The 14,572-nt window shown below is 36.1% G+C and overlaps 1 protein-coding gene across 4 annotated transcripts in view; it reads right to left on the reverse strand.

Annotated features, from left to right (window-relative positions):
* Window positions 1-14,572, reverse strand: part of GSK3B (glycogen synthase kinase 3 beta) — a 261,869-nt gene that overhangs the window by 113,552 nt on the left and 133,745 nt on the right. For all 4 annotated transcript variants that reach the window (XM_023214262.3, XM_023214255.3, XM_023214246.3 and 1 more), the window contains exon 3: window positions 10,907-10,990. In XM_023214262.3, coding sequence (XP_023070030.1) covers window positions 10,907-10,990 — 84 coding nt within the window. The remainder of the gene's footprint in view (window positions 1-10,906; window positions 10,991-14,572) is intronic.

Below are 14,572 nucleotides of genomic sequence, written 5' to 3' on the forward strand. Positions count from 1 at the left end.
CACTGCACCCAGTCTAGGTGACAAAGCGAGACTGGAGTGCAGTGGTACGATCTCGGCTCACTTCGACCTCTGCCTCCCAGGTTCAAGTGATTCTCCCGCCTCAACCTCCTGAGTAGGTGGGATTACAGGTGCACACCACCATACCTGGCTAATTTTTGTGTTTTTAGTAGAGATAGGGTTTTGCCATATTGACCAGGCTTGTCTCAAACTCATGACCTCGGGTGATACATCTGCCTTGGCCTCCCAAAAGGCTGGGATTACAGGTGTTAGCCACCACACCCAGCCTCAGGTATTATATGTGGATAAAAAAATCAATTCATCAATGAGATATAACAATTATATACACATATGCACCAAACAACACAGCCCCCAATACATGAAACAAACACTAATAGAACAGAAGGGAGAAATGGGCAGGTGTACAATAGTTGGAGATTTCAATATACCACTCTCAGTAATGAACAGAACATCAAGACAAATCAATAAGGAAACAGTAAACTTGAACAACACTATAAACCAACAGGACTCAACATACATATATAGAATATGGCAACTCCAAATAGCCAAGAATACATTATTTTGCACCTGAGCATAGGTCTAGGCAGGATAGACCATATATTAGGCCACAAAACAAATGTTAATAAATTTTCAGTGACTGAAATCATGTGAAGTATCTTTTCTGACCACAATGAAATGAAACTAAAAATTAGTAACACAAGGGAAACTAGAAAATTCACAAATGTGTGGAAATCAAACAATTCACTGTAGACAACCAATGGTTCAAAGAAGATATCAGACAACACACTTGCTATAGTTTGGATTGTTTGTCCCCCTAAACCTCATGGTGAAAACTGATCCTCAGTGTTGGAGATGGAACCTAACGGGAGGTATCTGGGCCAGAGAGGTGGATCCCTCATGAATGGAATTGTGCCTTCCTCTCGATAATGAATGTGTTCTCATTCTCTGAGTTCCCTCCCACTACAACTGGTTAGTAAAAAGAGCCTGGCACCTCTCTGCTATCTGGCCATGTAACCGCTGCATATGTTGGCTCCCCTTCACCTTCCGCCATGAGTGGAGGCAGCCCGAGGCTTTCACTTTCTAGCAAGCGGAACTGTGAGCTAAATAAATCTCCTTTCTTTACAAATTACTTGGCCTCAGGCATTCCTTTATAGCAGCACTAAACTAAGATAATACTCTTAAACAAGAAAAAATTTTAAATAGTTAAGACATAATACCAAGACTTATGGGATGCAGCAAAGACAGTGCTCAGAAGGAAATTTACAGCTGTAAATGCTTACATTAAGAAAGAAGATGTCAAATCATTAATCTAACTCTACAACCGGAGAACTACAAAAAGAAGAAACTGAACTCAAAGCTAGCAGAAGGAAGAAAATAATAAATATATGAACGGAGATGAATAAAACAGAGAACAGAAAAACAATAGAATCAACAAAACTAAAAGTATTTTTATTTTTAAATCAACGAAACTGACAAACCCTTAAAAGAGTTTAGACATAGGGACAGACTGACAAATAAAAAGAAGAAAAATAACTAAGATCAGAAATGAAAGTGGGGCATTACTACTAACCTCATAGAAACAAAGGATGAAAACAGCATACTATAAATAATCATATGTTAACATATTAGACAATCTGGATGAAATGGGCAAATTCCTACAAACACACAGATTATCAAACTGACTCAAAATGAAACAATCTTAACAAACATATACACAAGTAGAGATTTAATTAGTAATAAAGAAAAAAACCTCCCAACAAAGTAAAGTCCAGGACCTGACGATTTCAGTGGTAACTTCTGCCAGTTTATTAAAGAAGAAATTAATAATAATCCTAAAATTCTTCTTAAAAAAACAGAAAAGGAAGGAGCACTTCTTACCTGATTCTACAAGACCAGCACTACCCTATACCAAAGAGAGATAAACACATCACAAGAAAGAAAAATTACAAACCAATATCCCTTATAAATATAAACGCAAAAATCCTCATGAAAATACCAGAATACAAAACCCAATAGCATATTAAAAGGATTATACCCCATGACCATGATTGGGGTATAATCCTTTATCTCAGGAAAACAACAGTGGTTCAACATAAGAAAATCAATGTAATATATCTTGCTAATAAAATGATGGAAAAAACCCCACATGATCATCTCATTTATCACCAAAAGGGCATTTGATAAACTCCAATTCCATTTCATAAAAATAATGAAAATGTTTTAAAAATAACAGTGATAGCTACATTATATCATATATGTAATTAATGCTCTTGAATTTATACAATTATATATTGATATTTAGCAATGAATATCCCAAAAGAAAAATTAAGAAAACAATTCCTTTAAAATAACACAATCTATAGAAATAGTTATTGTAATACCTATAATAAATTTTAATATACTTCAAAAAACAAATGTTAATATCTGGGCTGAGCCTATTTTAGCTCTCTGTTTTCTGGAACTATCTAGAAGGCTTTTAATAAATCTACATATCCAACTTCACACTGTCTCAGGCACCTGGCTAAGCATTAAAGAAACAAAATAAAATTTCACCATGCTGTTGAGAATTACACAACCTAGTAAAAAGATCTAGTTAAAAAAATAAAAAAAGTATGTGTAAGATATTCCAAGGAGAGAGAAGCTTTTAAGGCTAAAGGGGGTGGGTAGAGAAAATAGTGAGATATCAGATGGAGCTACTTTTGAGCAGATAATACAATGAAAAAGAACTCAACTAACAAAAATAGAGCAGGGGTGGAGGGTAGGAAAGAGGCATTCCAGAAGGTATTTGCATTAACAGGGATAATACAACATACTCTGACAACTGCACATACTTTGGGCAAGGCTAGAACATAGCCTGTGAGAAAGGAGAGATGAGTCGAGTAAGGTCACTATATAGATGTTCAAAGACCTTGTGTGTCATGCTAAGAAACAGGGAATTTACCTTTTAGGTAAGTGAGGAAGTGATACAATCAGAAAGATTGCCTGCTGCCATGTTACACGAGGGATGGTCACAACTCCCATCTCCAACATCTCCAATGCTAATTGATCACATAAAGCTTTTGGTAAACCCAGAAAATAAATTCTTAAGACAATGACCCATATTGTCTCTTCTAATTGTTTAGAATAATCTATGATTTATCCCTGTTTTAAAACACTGTTTAGCCTAGAGGTGGGGAGGAAGTAAAGGTATGTACTAGAAGAGAAATCACTAAGAGTTTAGATAAGAAATAATGTGGGCCTGAACTAAGGCAGCATTATCAGTGAAATAGAAAGAACAGATTCAAATAAGTCAACAAAAAGGTCTAGGATAACATCCAGGTTTCTTATTTTAATAATTGATATATAAGAGGGATAAGGGGAGTCTTAAATTCTAACATGCTAAATGCGACGGCTCAGGCTTCCAGGTGGAGACTTCTGGTTAGTACTAAAACTTGAGGCTCTAGAGTTCATCAGGGAGACCTCAACTGAAGATAAACATTAGAGAGTCACCGAAGTCACGAGGATTGAGAATATGGCCCAGCGTTAAGTATGAAAGTAAAGAAAAATGGAGAATAAAACCCTAGGGAACAGCAAGAATTAATGGTTAGAGGTAATGAAAGAAAAACTCATACACGATACTATACACATTTTACTTACATGGCCACTATTTTCATAGTAACATAAGTGTGTGTATATACACAGGGTGTATATAACACAAATATATATATATAGATAGATATAGATATATATAAAATATATATATAAAACACAAGTGTGTGTATATACATATATACACACACACACACACACACATACATACACTATCCTCATTTCAGCAATAAGGAGAAAGGTTAAGCAATTTGCTTGAGGACACACAGCCAGTACACAGCAGAGTCACTATTCACACCCAAATTGACTCTTTATACTATACTGCTTCAAAATTAACAAGGAACTGTTCTTGGCCTTTTCTTTCTTTCTTTCATCCCTTAATATAACCATATGCACACATACCTGCTCTCAAAAAAGTTAAAACTGAATTAGAAATGAGTACATATACACACATACAAGTTTTAGAAACCTCTGATAAAAGTTCTTTACTAAAAGTAAAACATATACTAAAGCTAAGAGTGGTGGTATTAGGGAAGGTTAATGGAATCCAGAGCTAGACTGCCTGGGCTCAAATCTCATCAAAACATTTCTAATAAATATTTATAAATATTTACATAGCTTGCTGTATCTCCTTGGCTCTTGGGTGAATGGCTTCATAATTCTACTTTATCTTTTGGGGGTCAGAGATTTCTTTGAAAATCAAATACTTCCTGCAAACTAGAAATTTAAAATACTGGTTTAAATCACTCTATGGGCAGGTCACTTAACTTCTCTCCATCTCCTCTTCATAGTACTGTTGTGAGGATTAAATGAGTAAATATAAGTAATGTGTTCAGATTAATGCCCCGCATATAGCATCATATACTTTTAAGCTATTATTATAATTACCATTATTACTAGTACTGCAACTATTATTATTATTATTATTATTATTATTATTATTATTATTATTTTGAGATGGGAGTTTTGCTCTTGTTGCTCAAGCTGGACTGCAATGGCACAATCTCGGTTCACTGAAACCTCCGCCTCCTGGGTTCAAGTGATTCTCCTGCGTCAGCCTCCCAAGTAGCTGGGATTACAGGCGCTTGCCACCACACCTGGCTACTTTTTTAAAATTTTTTTTATTTTTAGTAGAAATGGGGTTTCACCATGTTAGCCAGGCTGGTCTCAAATTCCTGACCCCAGGTGATTCACCCGCGTTGGCCTCCCAAAAGTGCTGGGATTACAGGCATGAGCCACCACGCTCGGCCTATTACTACTATTAATATTATAATCTCCCCCTTGTTTGATAATTTACTAAGATATTTTTAAATGTTTTATTTCTAGCACACTGCTTCTGGAGGAATGTACATTCTGTGCTAAACACTATAGCATACTATACAGACTCTGGAGTCAGACTACTTGGAGCGGGCTCCCAACACTGCCATTTAGTAGTTGTATGGTAACTTTCTTAACTGCTGTTGTGTCAGCTTCTTCTATAAAATAGTGCTTCTATAAAACAGTTGTTCTGTAAAATAGTACCCATTCTTTAATGGGTTGCTATGAGGTTTAAGTGAGTTATAAAATATGTAATGGCTCAGGACAATGTCTGACATATAGAAAGTGCAATATATATTTGCTATTAATAAACACAATAATAGGTAAAATAGTAAATTAATGTTTATTAAGTGTTAATTATATGCCAGGTACTATAATAAGCACTTGATAACATTATTACATTTGTTCCTTACAAAACCCCTACTGTGCAGATGACGGAGAAGAGGCTTATAAAAGTAAGTATCTTGCCCAGAGTCATACTACTATCAAGTGGCAAAAATGGAACGCAAACCCAAATATTTCTAGCTACAAAGCCAGTCCTCTTTACTTTTCAGAATGAATCCTTGGCATATATGTCACCCCTACCCTTTCCTCTCCAGAGCTAGTGGTAGACGGGCACAATTAAGCACAGCATTCTGCTCCCTGATACCAGATGCAGTGGTACAATCCTCCCCTTCTGGTACAGGTCCCCATTACTATCAATAGAACAAAGGTGGCATGAGAAATAAAATCAACTGTCATCTTTGTTATTTGAACAGTCTCTCACAAAGTAGAAGGCAGAGGTTTTTCTCTTTATTATTAAAATAATCTATGAATCACAAGGAAAAAACCTTTTACATGAAAAGTTACTTAGAGAAGTTTTTCTTACAGAAAACTATTAATTGATTGAAATAAAACTTAAGGATCTTGTAAAGACATAGTTTTTATTTTTATTTTTTATTTTTTGAGACGGAGTTTCACTCTTGTTGCCCAGGCTGGAGTACAATGGGGCAATCTCGGCTCACTGCAACCTCTGCCTCCCGGGGTCAAGCAATTCTCCTGCCTCAGCCTCTCAAGAAGCTGGGATTACAGGCACCCGCCACCACACCCAGCTAATTTTTTGTATTTTTAGTACAGATGGGGTTTCACTGTTGGCCAAGCTGGTCTCAAACTCCCGACCGCAGGCGATTCACCCACCACGGCCTCCCAAAATGCTGGGATTAACAGCGTGAGCCACCGCACCCAGCTCATAAGAGAGCTTTTACCATATGACTTTCAGAGTCCTAGAGTTCTATGGGGTAAGCTATAACTCAGAAAAGGTAAAATCAGTTGATTCCACACCTTAGCTTCAACTAGGGCAACTCTGCTTTTTATATGTTCTATCAGAGGTCTTCATAAGATTTCACTGGGGATGTAGAAAGTTTCTACTGCCAAATATCAAAAAAAGAGAAAGACTATTCTATAAGATACTTGAAATTCACAAAATTATAAGCCCTGAGTTTCAAAACACTCAAATATCCCATTTTTCTCTAATGGGAAGGTAAGAGAGGAGGTACTACTACTTACTCTAAACTAAATCAGAGTTAGTTACTACTGGGTAACATAGAGTATATGAATTGACTACATGATGCTCTAGTTACTACAGCAAACATTAATAATTCCAACCAGAAAACTAAGGCTAATTAGTTCACATCTCTAATCTCTGTCCTGACTTAATTCCTCTTTCTTCTAGTTACATTGGCTACCCCTCTCCCCTGTTACAGGCTAAAAGCTGATTATCCACAATTCCCAAAGAAAGTCTTTAAAATGCAAAAGGCAGAATACAATAAAAAGAAGGTTATCAAAATAGAAACACATTCAAGTCAAACCGCGGTCAGTGAAATGTAAAACATGCCTGTTATTACAGAAATCCTACTTTAATTCTCCCAGAGCTGCAAAAGTACTTACAGACAGAAATTATTACAAGGCCACAGGGTAGCTTAGCTACAATTCTAAAACTGAAAATAACAATGTGGGAATAGATAAAATATTATATAGTACAACAATGGAATATTAGATAACCAAAATACCTATACATATTATGAGGCAAGAAAAAAATCTGTATGAGATCATAAATTATTATGCATACACCTATATAAACATGTGCATATGGAAAAAGATACACAGAAAGATCAAGACAGTGGTAGTGAATAATTCAGTTGTTTTCCTCAACATTTTCCAAAAAGGGAGTAATAGAGGCCCAGAGAGAAGAGACACTAAGAGAGACAATGAAGGATATTTAAGACAGATGAGAACCCATACAAAGATTTAGAAACAATCAGAAAGAGAGTGGGATGGGTAAAATCCCATTGAAAGATGGGTATAGAAATCCAGAGAAAGAGGTTGATGGAGACCCATAAAGAGGACCCATAAAGAGACCCATAAAGAGGAAATAAGAGAGGGAGAGAGACAGAGAGAAAAAGGCTGTGGGGGAGAAGAGATAGACAAGAAAGAGAGAGACAGAGAAAAGAAAGAGTTATATAGAGGGAAAAGAAATCCAAAAAGAGGGGATGACATAGACCAAGAGAGGGGGACAAAAACCTAGAGACAGAAAGATAGAGACCGAAAGATAGAGACCTGGAGCCTACAGTGAAAGGTCGAGGAATCCGGAAAGGGAAAGAGAGACTAAAGACAAAGGAGAAAAAAGGTCTAGAGAAAGAGACTGATAGAAAATAGCGAGGGAAAGAAAGTCAGAGATGATTATAGAGAATGAGAGAATTTTTAAAAATTCCCAAATACATTTGAAGTCATCTATTCTAGAACCTAACCAAGCCTTTTATCTCTCTAATCCTGAAACAAGGAGTTATTTTTTCTCATCTTCACAATGTCCTCAACTAATCTCCCTAATTGCCTCCTCAAACATCCTGTAGGCTCATGTTCTTATCACCGATCTCCCTCCCAAAATATTCCCTCAAAAATCTCAAAAGAAAGTTTCTAATAACCTCAATCTCTTCTTGGAGGGTTCTTTTTACTGTCTTGCCCTAGAGAAAACCGGGATCTCACCTAACCCTCAAAAGACACCTCAAAAAGAAAACTGAAACCTCAAGTAATGACCTCAATCTCTTCCTGGAGGGTTCTTTTTACTAAAGTTTTGCCCTAGAGAAAACCTGAATCTCACCTAAAGGCCCTGGTTTCCTTGCAGTTCTTTCAAATGAACACTGCTGTCACCCCTTGACAAATTCTAGAAACAGAAGGCAATAAATATTGCCAAACTGCTGGCTTTTCACTGTCCTGGCCTCAAACAGTACTCCATATCTCCTCCCTCCCCAAGCTCCACATGGCTACACACCCTCTCTATCCTACTTTGTCAATGTCACTTCTCCACCTAGAGCCACCACCACCGTCTATGAAGTCCCACATGTATCTGTCTACTGGGCATCTCTACTTGCATGTGTCATAAGCATCTCAAATGATTAATTTATTCCTCATACATAATACACACAAGCAATACATGATGCTTCTGCTAGAAAAATGCCTACCAAATATAGGACTGCCATATTCCAAGATAAATCATCTTCAAGGATTTGCAAGAATTTCACAGACATTTACGTTCCTTTCTAAACAGCAGTGAATACTCTTAGCAACCTATTCCAAGAAAGTCAGAACTGAACTGAAAATAACTAACCTGAGCATTCAACCCTAGAAAAGAATCCATCTTCTCCTATGGGAAGAAATAGTTTACTACTTGGTCTCCTGAAGGATAGCTTAGTCCTGCCAGAATAATTCAGAAGTGGAGATTATGAGTGGGGCAAAAAGAAATTATCTTTTTGGTGGCTGGGAGACTATGGGAAGTCTTGAACCTATGTATTTCTGCACATCTTAGAAAAATTTCCTTTTTTTTTTTTTTTTGACAAAGAAAGACCATTATTTTTGGCAATATACCACAACTTTTCTTTTCTTCTTCCTTTTTGTTTTTAATGAAGCTATCCCAAAATTAGGAGGTGTCTTTTTTTTTTTTTTTAACTTTGGAAAATTTACAAAGCTCAAGAGACAGTTCTGACATAAAGAAAATACTAGAAGATCTATTTTTTTTCATAATAGAGGTTAATCTCTGTTAATGACTTCTAATTGCTCTTTATCTGTAAGAACCTTTAAGATAAGTAAGAAACTGAGAACAGCAGCAAAGAGGAAATTATCCTCTGGGGCATACAGATAAGAGACAGTCAGTTGTCACCTCCAGTGAAGGATTAAGTCAGGGTAAGAGCTGACTATGACAGGAGTTTTCCACCAAACCAAAACCAGACAAGTAAGCCATCAGGTGCCTTGCATTCAAACGGTTTGATAATCTTTCTTTTCTGCTCTTCAACTTCTTAAGAGTTAAAGGAGTTAATATTTATAAAGCATTAAAACAGTGCCTAGCATATAAGGAATGCTATATACATTAAAGTAAGTAATCAAAGAGAAAATGTTTAAGAACTCTGGGAGGAGGCCTTTTTTCAAATGAATCTATTGTAATCCAGCAGTTCATGGAACACATAATTCTTACCCAGGAGTATCATGATTCATCTAGTAACAACAACAACAAAATGAAGATGCAAAATTCCATTACAAAGAACGTACTCGTGAACATAACAGAGGCTCTATAATTTTACTTAGGAAGAGACAGAAAAACGCAAACACATGCCCAAACAGATCAGAAAAGATAATAATAGGCCATGTGGTAGGTTAAAAAAAAAAAAAAAGTAGTATGAACCAAGTAACGGGGTTTAGAAATAAAAAGGCTCTAATACTTATGAAGGTTTACAATCCCTAGTAAACCAGAGGTATCATTTAAACTAAAAAAAAGAGCAACTGAAAAGCAAGTGTCAATAAAGGGCCAATTTGCTAACTATAGTTGTTAAAATGTATTAGTTACAATACATGTGTATATACGCAACAATTATACATCTGTAGGCATTTATATCAAAATTAGGGCTTAATACATTGACATCTTCCTATATAATAGGCATTGTAATGAAAAAAAGATTTTCTAAGGAAATAATCTAAATAAACTTCAATGGAAAATGTTGTCAGGCAATATTTGCTGTAAAAAAAAAAAGCTTAATAGAAAATGGCTAAAAATTGTTATACTAGAAAACAGTTAGGTAAAGTAACAAGAACACTGAGCTAGAAATCAAGTATTATGGATCTAAGAACATTAGATATTATATGCATGAAATCTGAAGTCCAAAATACCAAGTGAAGTTTCAAAGTCATATTTATTTAGCCAAAAGAATCAAGTGATTTGTTACCTGCCCTGCCTATGCACTCCAAACCACTGAAAAGAAAGAAAGGATAGCGCCGGGCAGAAAAATAAAGACACCAAGGAAAAGCAGAAATTTATTTTCTTTGCTCCAACTTCATTGATTATTGCATCTTCTGAAGAGAAAGACGGGTTGGGGGAGTTATTAGCAGCACAAAGTCTTCCTTACCCTTTGCTTTCACAGAATTCATTGTGATCAGACATAGGGATCACTTAAAGTAAGCTCTGCAATATTACATCTTTTCCAAGTTTTTCACTGGCCAAGCATGGCTCAACTTGCTTCCAAATGTTTAACCTTCATTCTGTTCCTACCAAAGTCCTCTTGCTACCTTTTCACCTCTTATCAACTTCACTTAACAAAATGACTTAATTTTCCTCCCTGCAATAAATAGGTAAACTATCAGAGGACTATGTAAGCACATAAGGAACATAGATGTCTTTAAAAAAATAAAAAAAGTATATAGATTTTCTTGAGAAGTGAAGACAGATGCTTTAACAAAGAAGAAAATTCTTACAAGTGCATTCCCTTTATCTCACTAATGCTTTCCTGATATAACTACTGATATTCAATGACCATATCTTGGACTGAGTACTGCTGGGGCTAATGTTTTGGAATTTTTCCATTCTATTAGCAAAACTGTCTTATGGGGGATGGGGAGATTAATTTCTAGAAAAATAACAAATTTATCACAATGTTCAGTACACACTTTGTGTCAAACCTACCTTCTCACCACTGGAGTAGAAGAAATAACGCAATCGGACTATGTTACAGTGATCTAGCTTTCTCATGATCTGGAGCTCTCGGTTCTGAAAAGGAATCACATAAAAATATATTTTTAAAGGATAACAGCTATTCATCATAGTGAACAAGATGCTTCTGAAGTAACATTAAGCAATAAAATTAGATACGCTACTAAAAGTGTGATCTGTAGACTGGTACTGATCTGCAAAATATTTGTTACTAGTCCATGAAATATCTGTTACTACTCTCCAATAAGACAAATACAGAAATTGAGAGTGTTTAGAGTTTTTATAACAATGAGAGAATAAATTGATATCTATGAATATGATAAGAATTAGGACCCATATTTTATTTTTTTAAAAATTTCATCTTTCTAGCAATGCATTTGTATATTTCACTAAAATAACAGTCTTCAATGAATTCAAAATTGTAAAAACTGTTATCTTACCACAAATAGCTTGATCTTGTTTTCTAAGATGCAGTGAGGAAAAAAAACAACAAAAAAAACCAAGCATCAACTCCATGAAAAGAGCTCAGTTGCTAAGTTTTAGAAAAAGTGAATACAAAGCGAAACTCCATCTCAAAAAGAAAAGAAAAGAAATCATAGAGTCCTGATAGATTTGTGACCACACAAAATTATTTTCCCTTTGGGAAGTTTCAAAGTTATGTTCATTCTTCCAAAGAAGAAATTACTAAATAATATGATGATTTGTTCATACCACAGACTTTGCAGCAGTAAATCTGACTAGAGTGTACATTAACAAAGAGGTTATTATAGTCCAACAATATACTTGACTGTCAGAAATCCAGTTAATGAAGGACAAATTACATAACACACAGAAACAATACCAAAATTCCAGCTTTCTAGCCAAAAAAATAAAGCTTTAAAGTAATGATTTAGAAGAGCTAGAAAACATAAAGTATATACCTAAGAATCTGGAAAGGAAATGGTGTTACAGTTAGAAAAGAGGCCAAGAAGGATGGGGATGAGGATGCGTTGGGACCAAAGAACCAGGTAAAGACAGTTATCCTAGAATAGGAAGAGTAGGATGGCTTCTAGTTCTGAGAAGATGAAAGCAGAAGTGAATGTTCCTTTAAACCGATCTTTCAAAGTTGGGCTTATGTGTACAATGGTATTTAAAATCCTTTTACAAGATATCAATCTTTCATTCCATTACTTGTTAGTAAAATTATGGAAACAATGTCAGAAAGTAAACAGAAAGTAAGTCAGAAAGTATAGTACAACTACTTTAACAAATAACTGACAACAGGCTCTTAAGTGTTAACTGGTACAGACAGAAGAACACAGAAAACTACAGACTTCAAAATTGTGTCCATTTTCATTACAAATTGAAGCTATTTCTGGAAGTATTTCTATACTTTCTTTGTTTGTCTGAGACAGTGTTTCACTCTTGTTGCCCAGGCTGGAGTACAATGGCATGACCTCGGCTCACTGCAACCTTCGCCTCCTGGGTTTTCTTCTGCCTCAGCCTCCTGAGTAGCTGGCATTACAGAGGCCTGCCACCACGCCCAGTTAATTATTTTAATATTTTTAGTAGAGACGGGGTTTCACCATGTTGACCAGGCTGGTCTCGAACTCCTGACCTCAGGCAATCCACCTGCCTCAGCCTCCCAAAATGCTGAGATTACAAGCGTGAGCCATAGTGCCCAGCCTCTATACTATGTTAATTCACATTTAGGTAGCTGGGTTTGAGGGAGAGCTGCTAGTAAATCAATACTCATTCCTCTCATAACATACAGCTATTAAGATTGATTTTTTAACATAGCCAACTATGTTAAAGTAAGTTATTTACTTTTCCAGACTCATTAACCAAGGTAACAGAGTATTAAATTCCCAGATACGTTGTATAAGATTGTGCACAATATTTTTGTTCAAAAAGAATGCATAAGTAAAGCAAGAACAAGGACCTAAGTATTCATCTACATTTACTCTTCCTATTGTGTTGCTTTAAAAATGTCTTGTTTTAGATAAGGAAGTTAAAGAGAAAATCTCATGAAGCAGTTAAGATATGAACACAAGCCCGAATGACATGAAGGTAAGAACCATGTGAAGATCTGAGGAAAGAGCACTGTGGTTATAGGGAACTGCAAATGTAAAAACCTAGTGGTGGGCTTGGCATATTCAAGAAACAGCCAGAAAGATAATGTGGCTGCATCATTCTGAGTAAGGAGAGAGAAAGGTGGGAGTTAAGTTCAGAGAGGTACGAGTTATGTTCAGGGAGGTAAGCAGGCACAAGATCATACAAACCTTCACCAAACATGGTAAGAAACTGAATTTCACTCTAAATGTAAAGGGAAGCTAATGGAGGTTTTGACCAGGAAAGGGATACAATCAGATTTACCTTTCAGAATAGCATTCTATCATTTGAACCCAGGAGGTAGAGGTTGCGGCGAGTTGAGATCGCGCCACAGCACTGGGCGACAGAGTGAGACTCTGTCTCAAAAAAAAAAAAAGGCATTCTAAAAATTTAAGGCAATAAGTTTGAAGGAAAAAGTAGATCAAGAGTTCTGTTTTTTATCTATGAAGTTTGAAATCCTTATTAGATGTTCACGTGAGGTCAGGGTAGAAGCTAAGGCTGGAAAAATGCATTTGGGAGTCATCTAGATAAAGGAGATTTAAAGCAAGGGTACCTAATAATATCACCTAAGGAAGTTCATACAGAAAAAAAATTCATGAAATGAAAAATAGAGGACAGAGTAGTTAATAAAGCCCGAAGAAAAATAAGAAAGAATCTTATCTTAGAAGCCACGTTAAAATTTTTTTAGAAAAACTGAGTGACCATTTATATCAAAAGCTACTTACTGAAAGATGCATTAAGTGAAGCAAGTATAAGGACCTAAATATTCATCTATGTTTACTCTTCTGTTCCTATTGTGTTACTTTAGAAATATCTCTATTTTACATAAGGAAGCCAGAGAAAACTTTACGAAGGAGGTTAAGATATGAACATCAACCTGAAAGATATAAAGGTAAGAACCATGTGAAGATCTAGGGAAGATGGCTACAGGGAAATGCAAATGTAAAAACTCAGTGGTGGGCTTGGCATAGTCAAGAAATAGCCAGAAGGATAATGGCTAGATAAAAACAGGAAAATGACAATTGCTATGACAAATGCAAGATGTTGGTGACTCTTACAAGAATGGTTTCAGTAGAACAATGGTGAAAAAACTGACTAGATTGAATTAAAGTGGGTGTAGGGGACACAGGGTCCGAAGGGGTTAGGAAGTTTGAGGAGAGATTTCCAGGTAATGATGAGAGTAGCAAATCCACTCCCCCAAAATACTTATAAAACTGAAGTACACTGAAGAAAACAATCACTTCAGGGCTCTGGAAACTAAGCAAAGGCAACAACAAATTGAGAAGAATTTTTTCTTAAAAAGCTGCTAGATATGACAGTACAGTAGAGGAAAGTGGCCTTCTTTGCCAAGGGATGCTACCGTCCCCCTACAACCACCCAACTCAATCAGTGAGGCAGTTTTCCCAGGGCAGTGTTGCCAGTGAAAGCCAGAGGGCTATGGTCATTTAGGATACAGAGCAAAAACCCATGCCTAGTGGTACTGGCAATAAAAATAGCAAATTTGGAAGGAAACAAAGGGGAAAGGCCCATAGCTCTGCTAAAATGAGA

Source organism: Piliocolobus tephrosceles, chromosome 2, assembly GCF_002776525.5.
Source record: "Piliocolobus tephrosceles isolate RC106 chromosome 2, ASM277652v3, whole genome shotgun sequence".
Lineage (NCBI taxonomy): Eukaryota > Metazoa > Chordata > Mammalia > Primates > Cercopithecidae > Piliocolobus > Piliocolobus tephrosceles.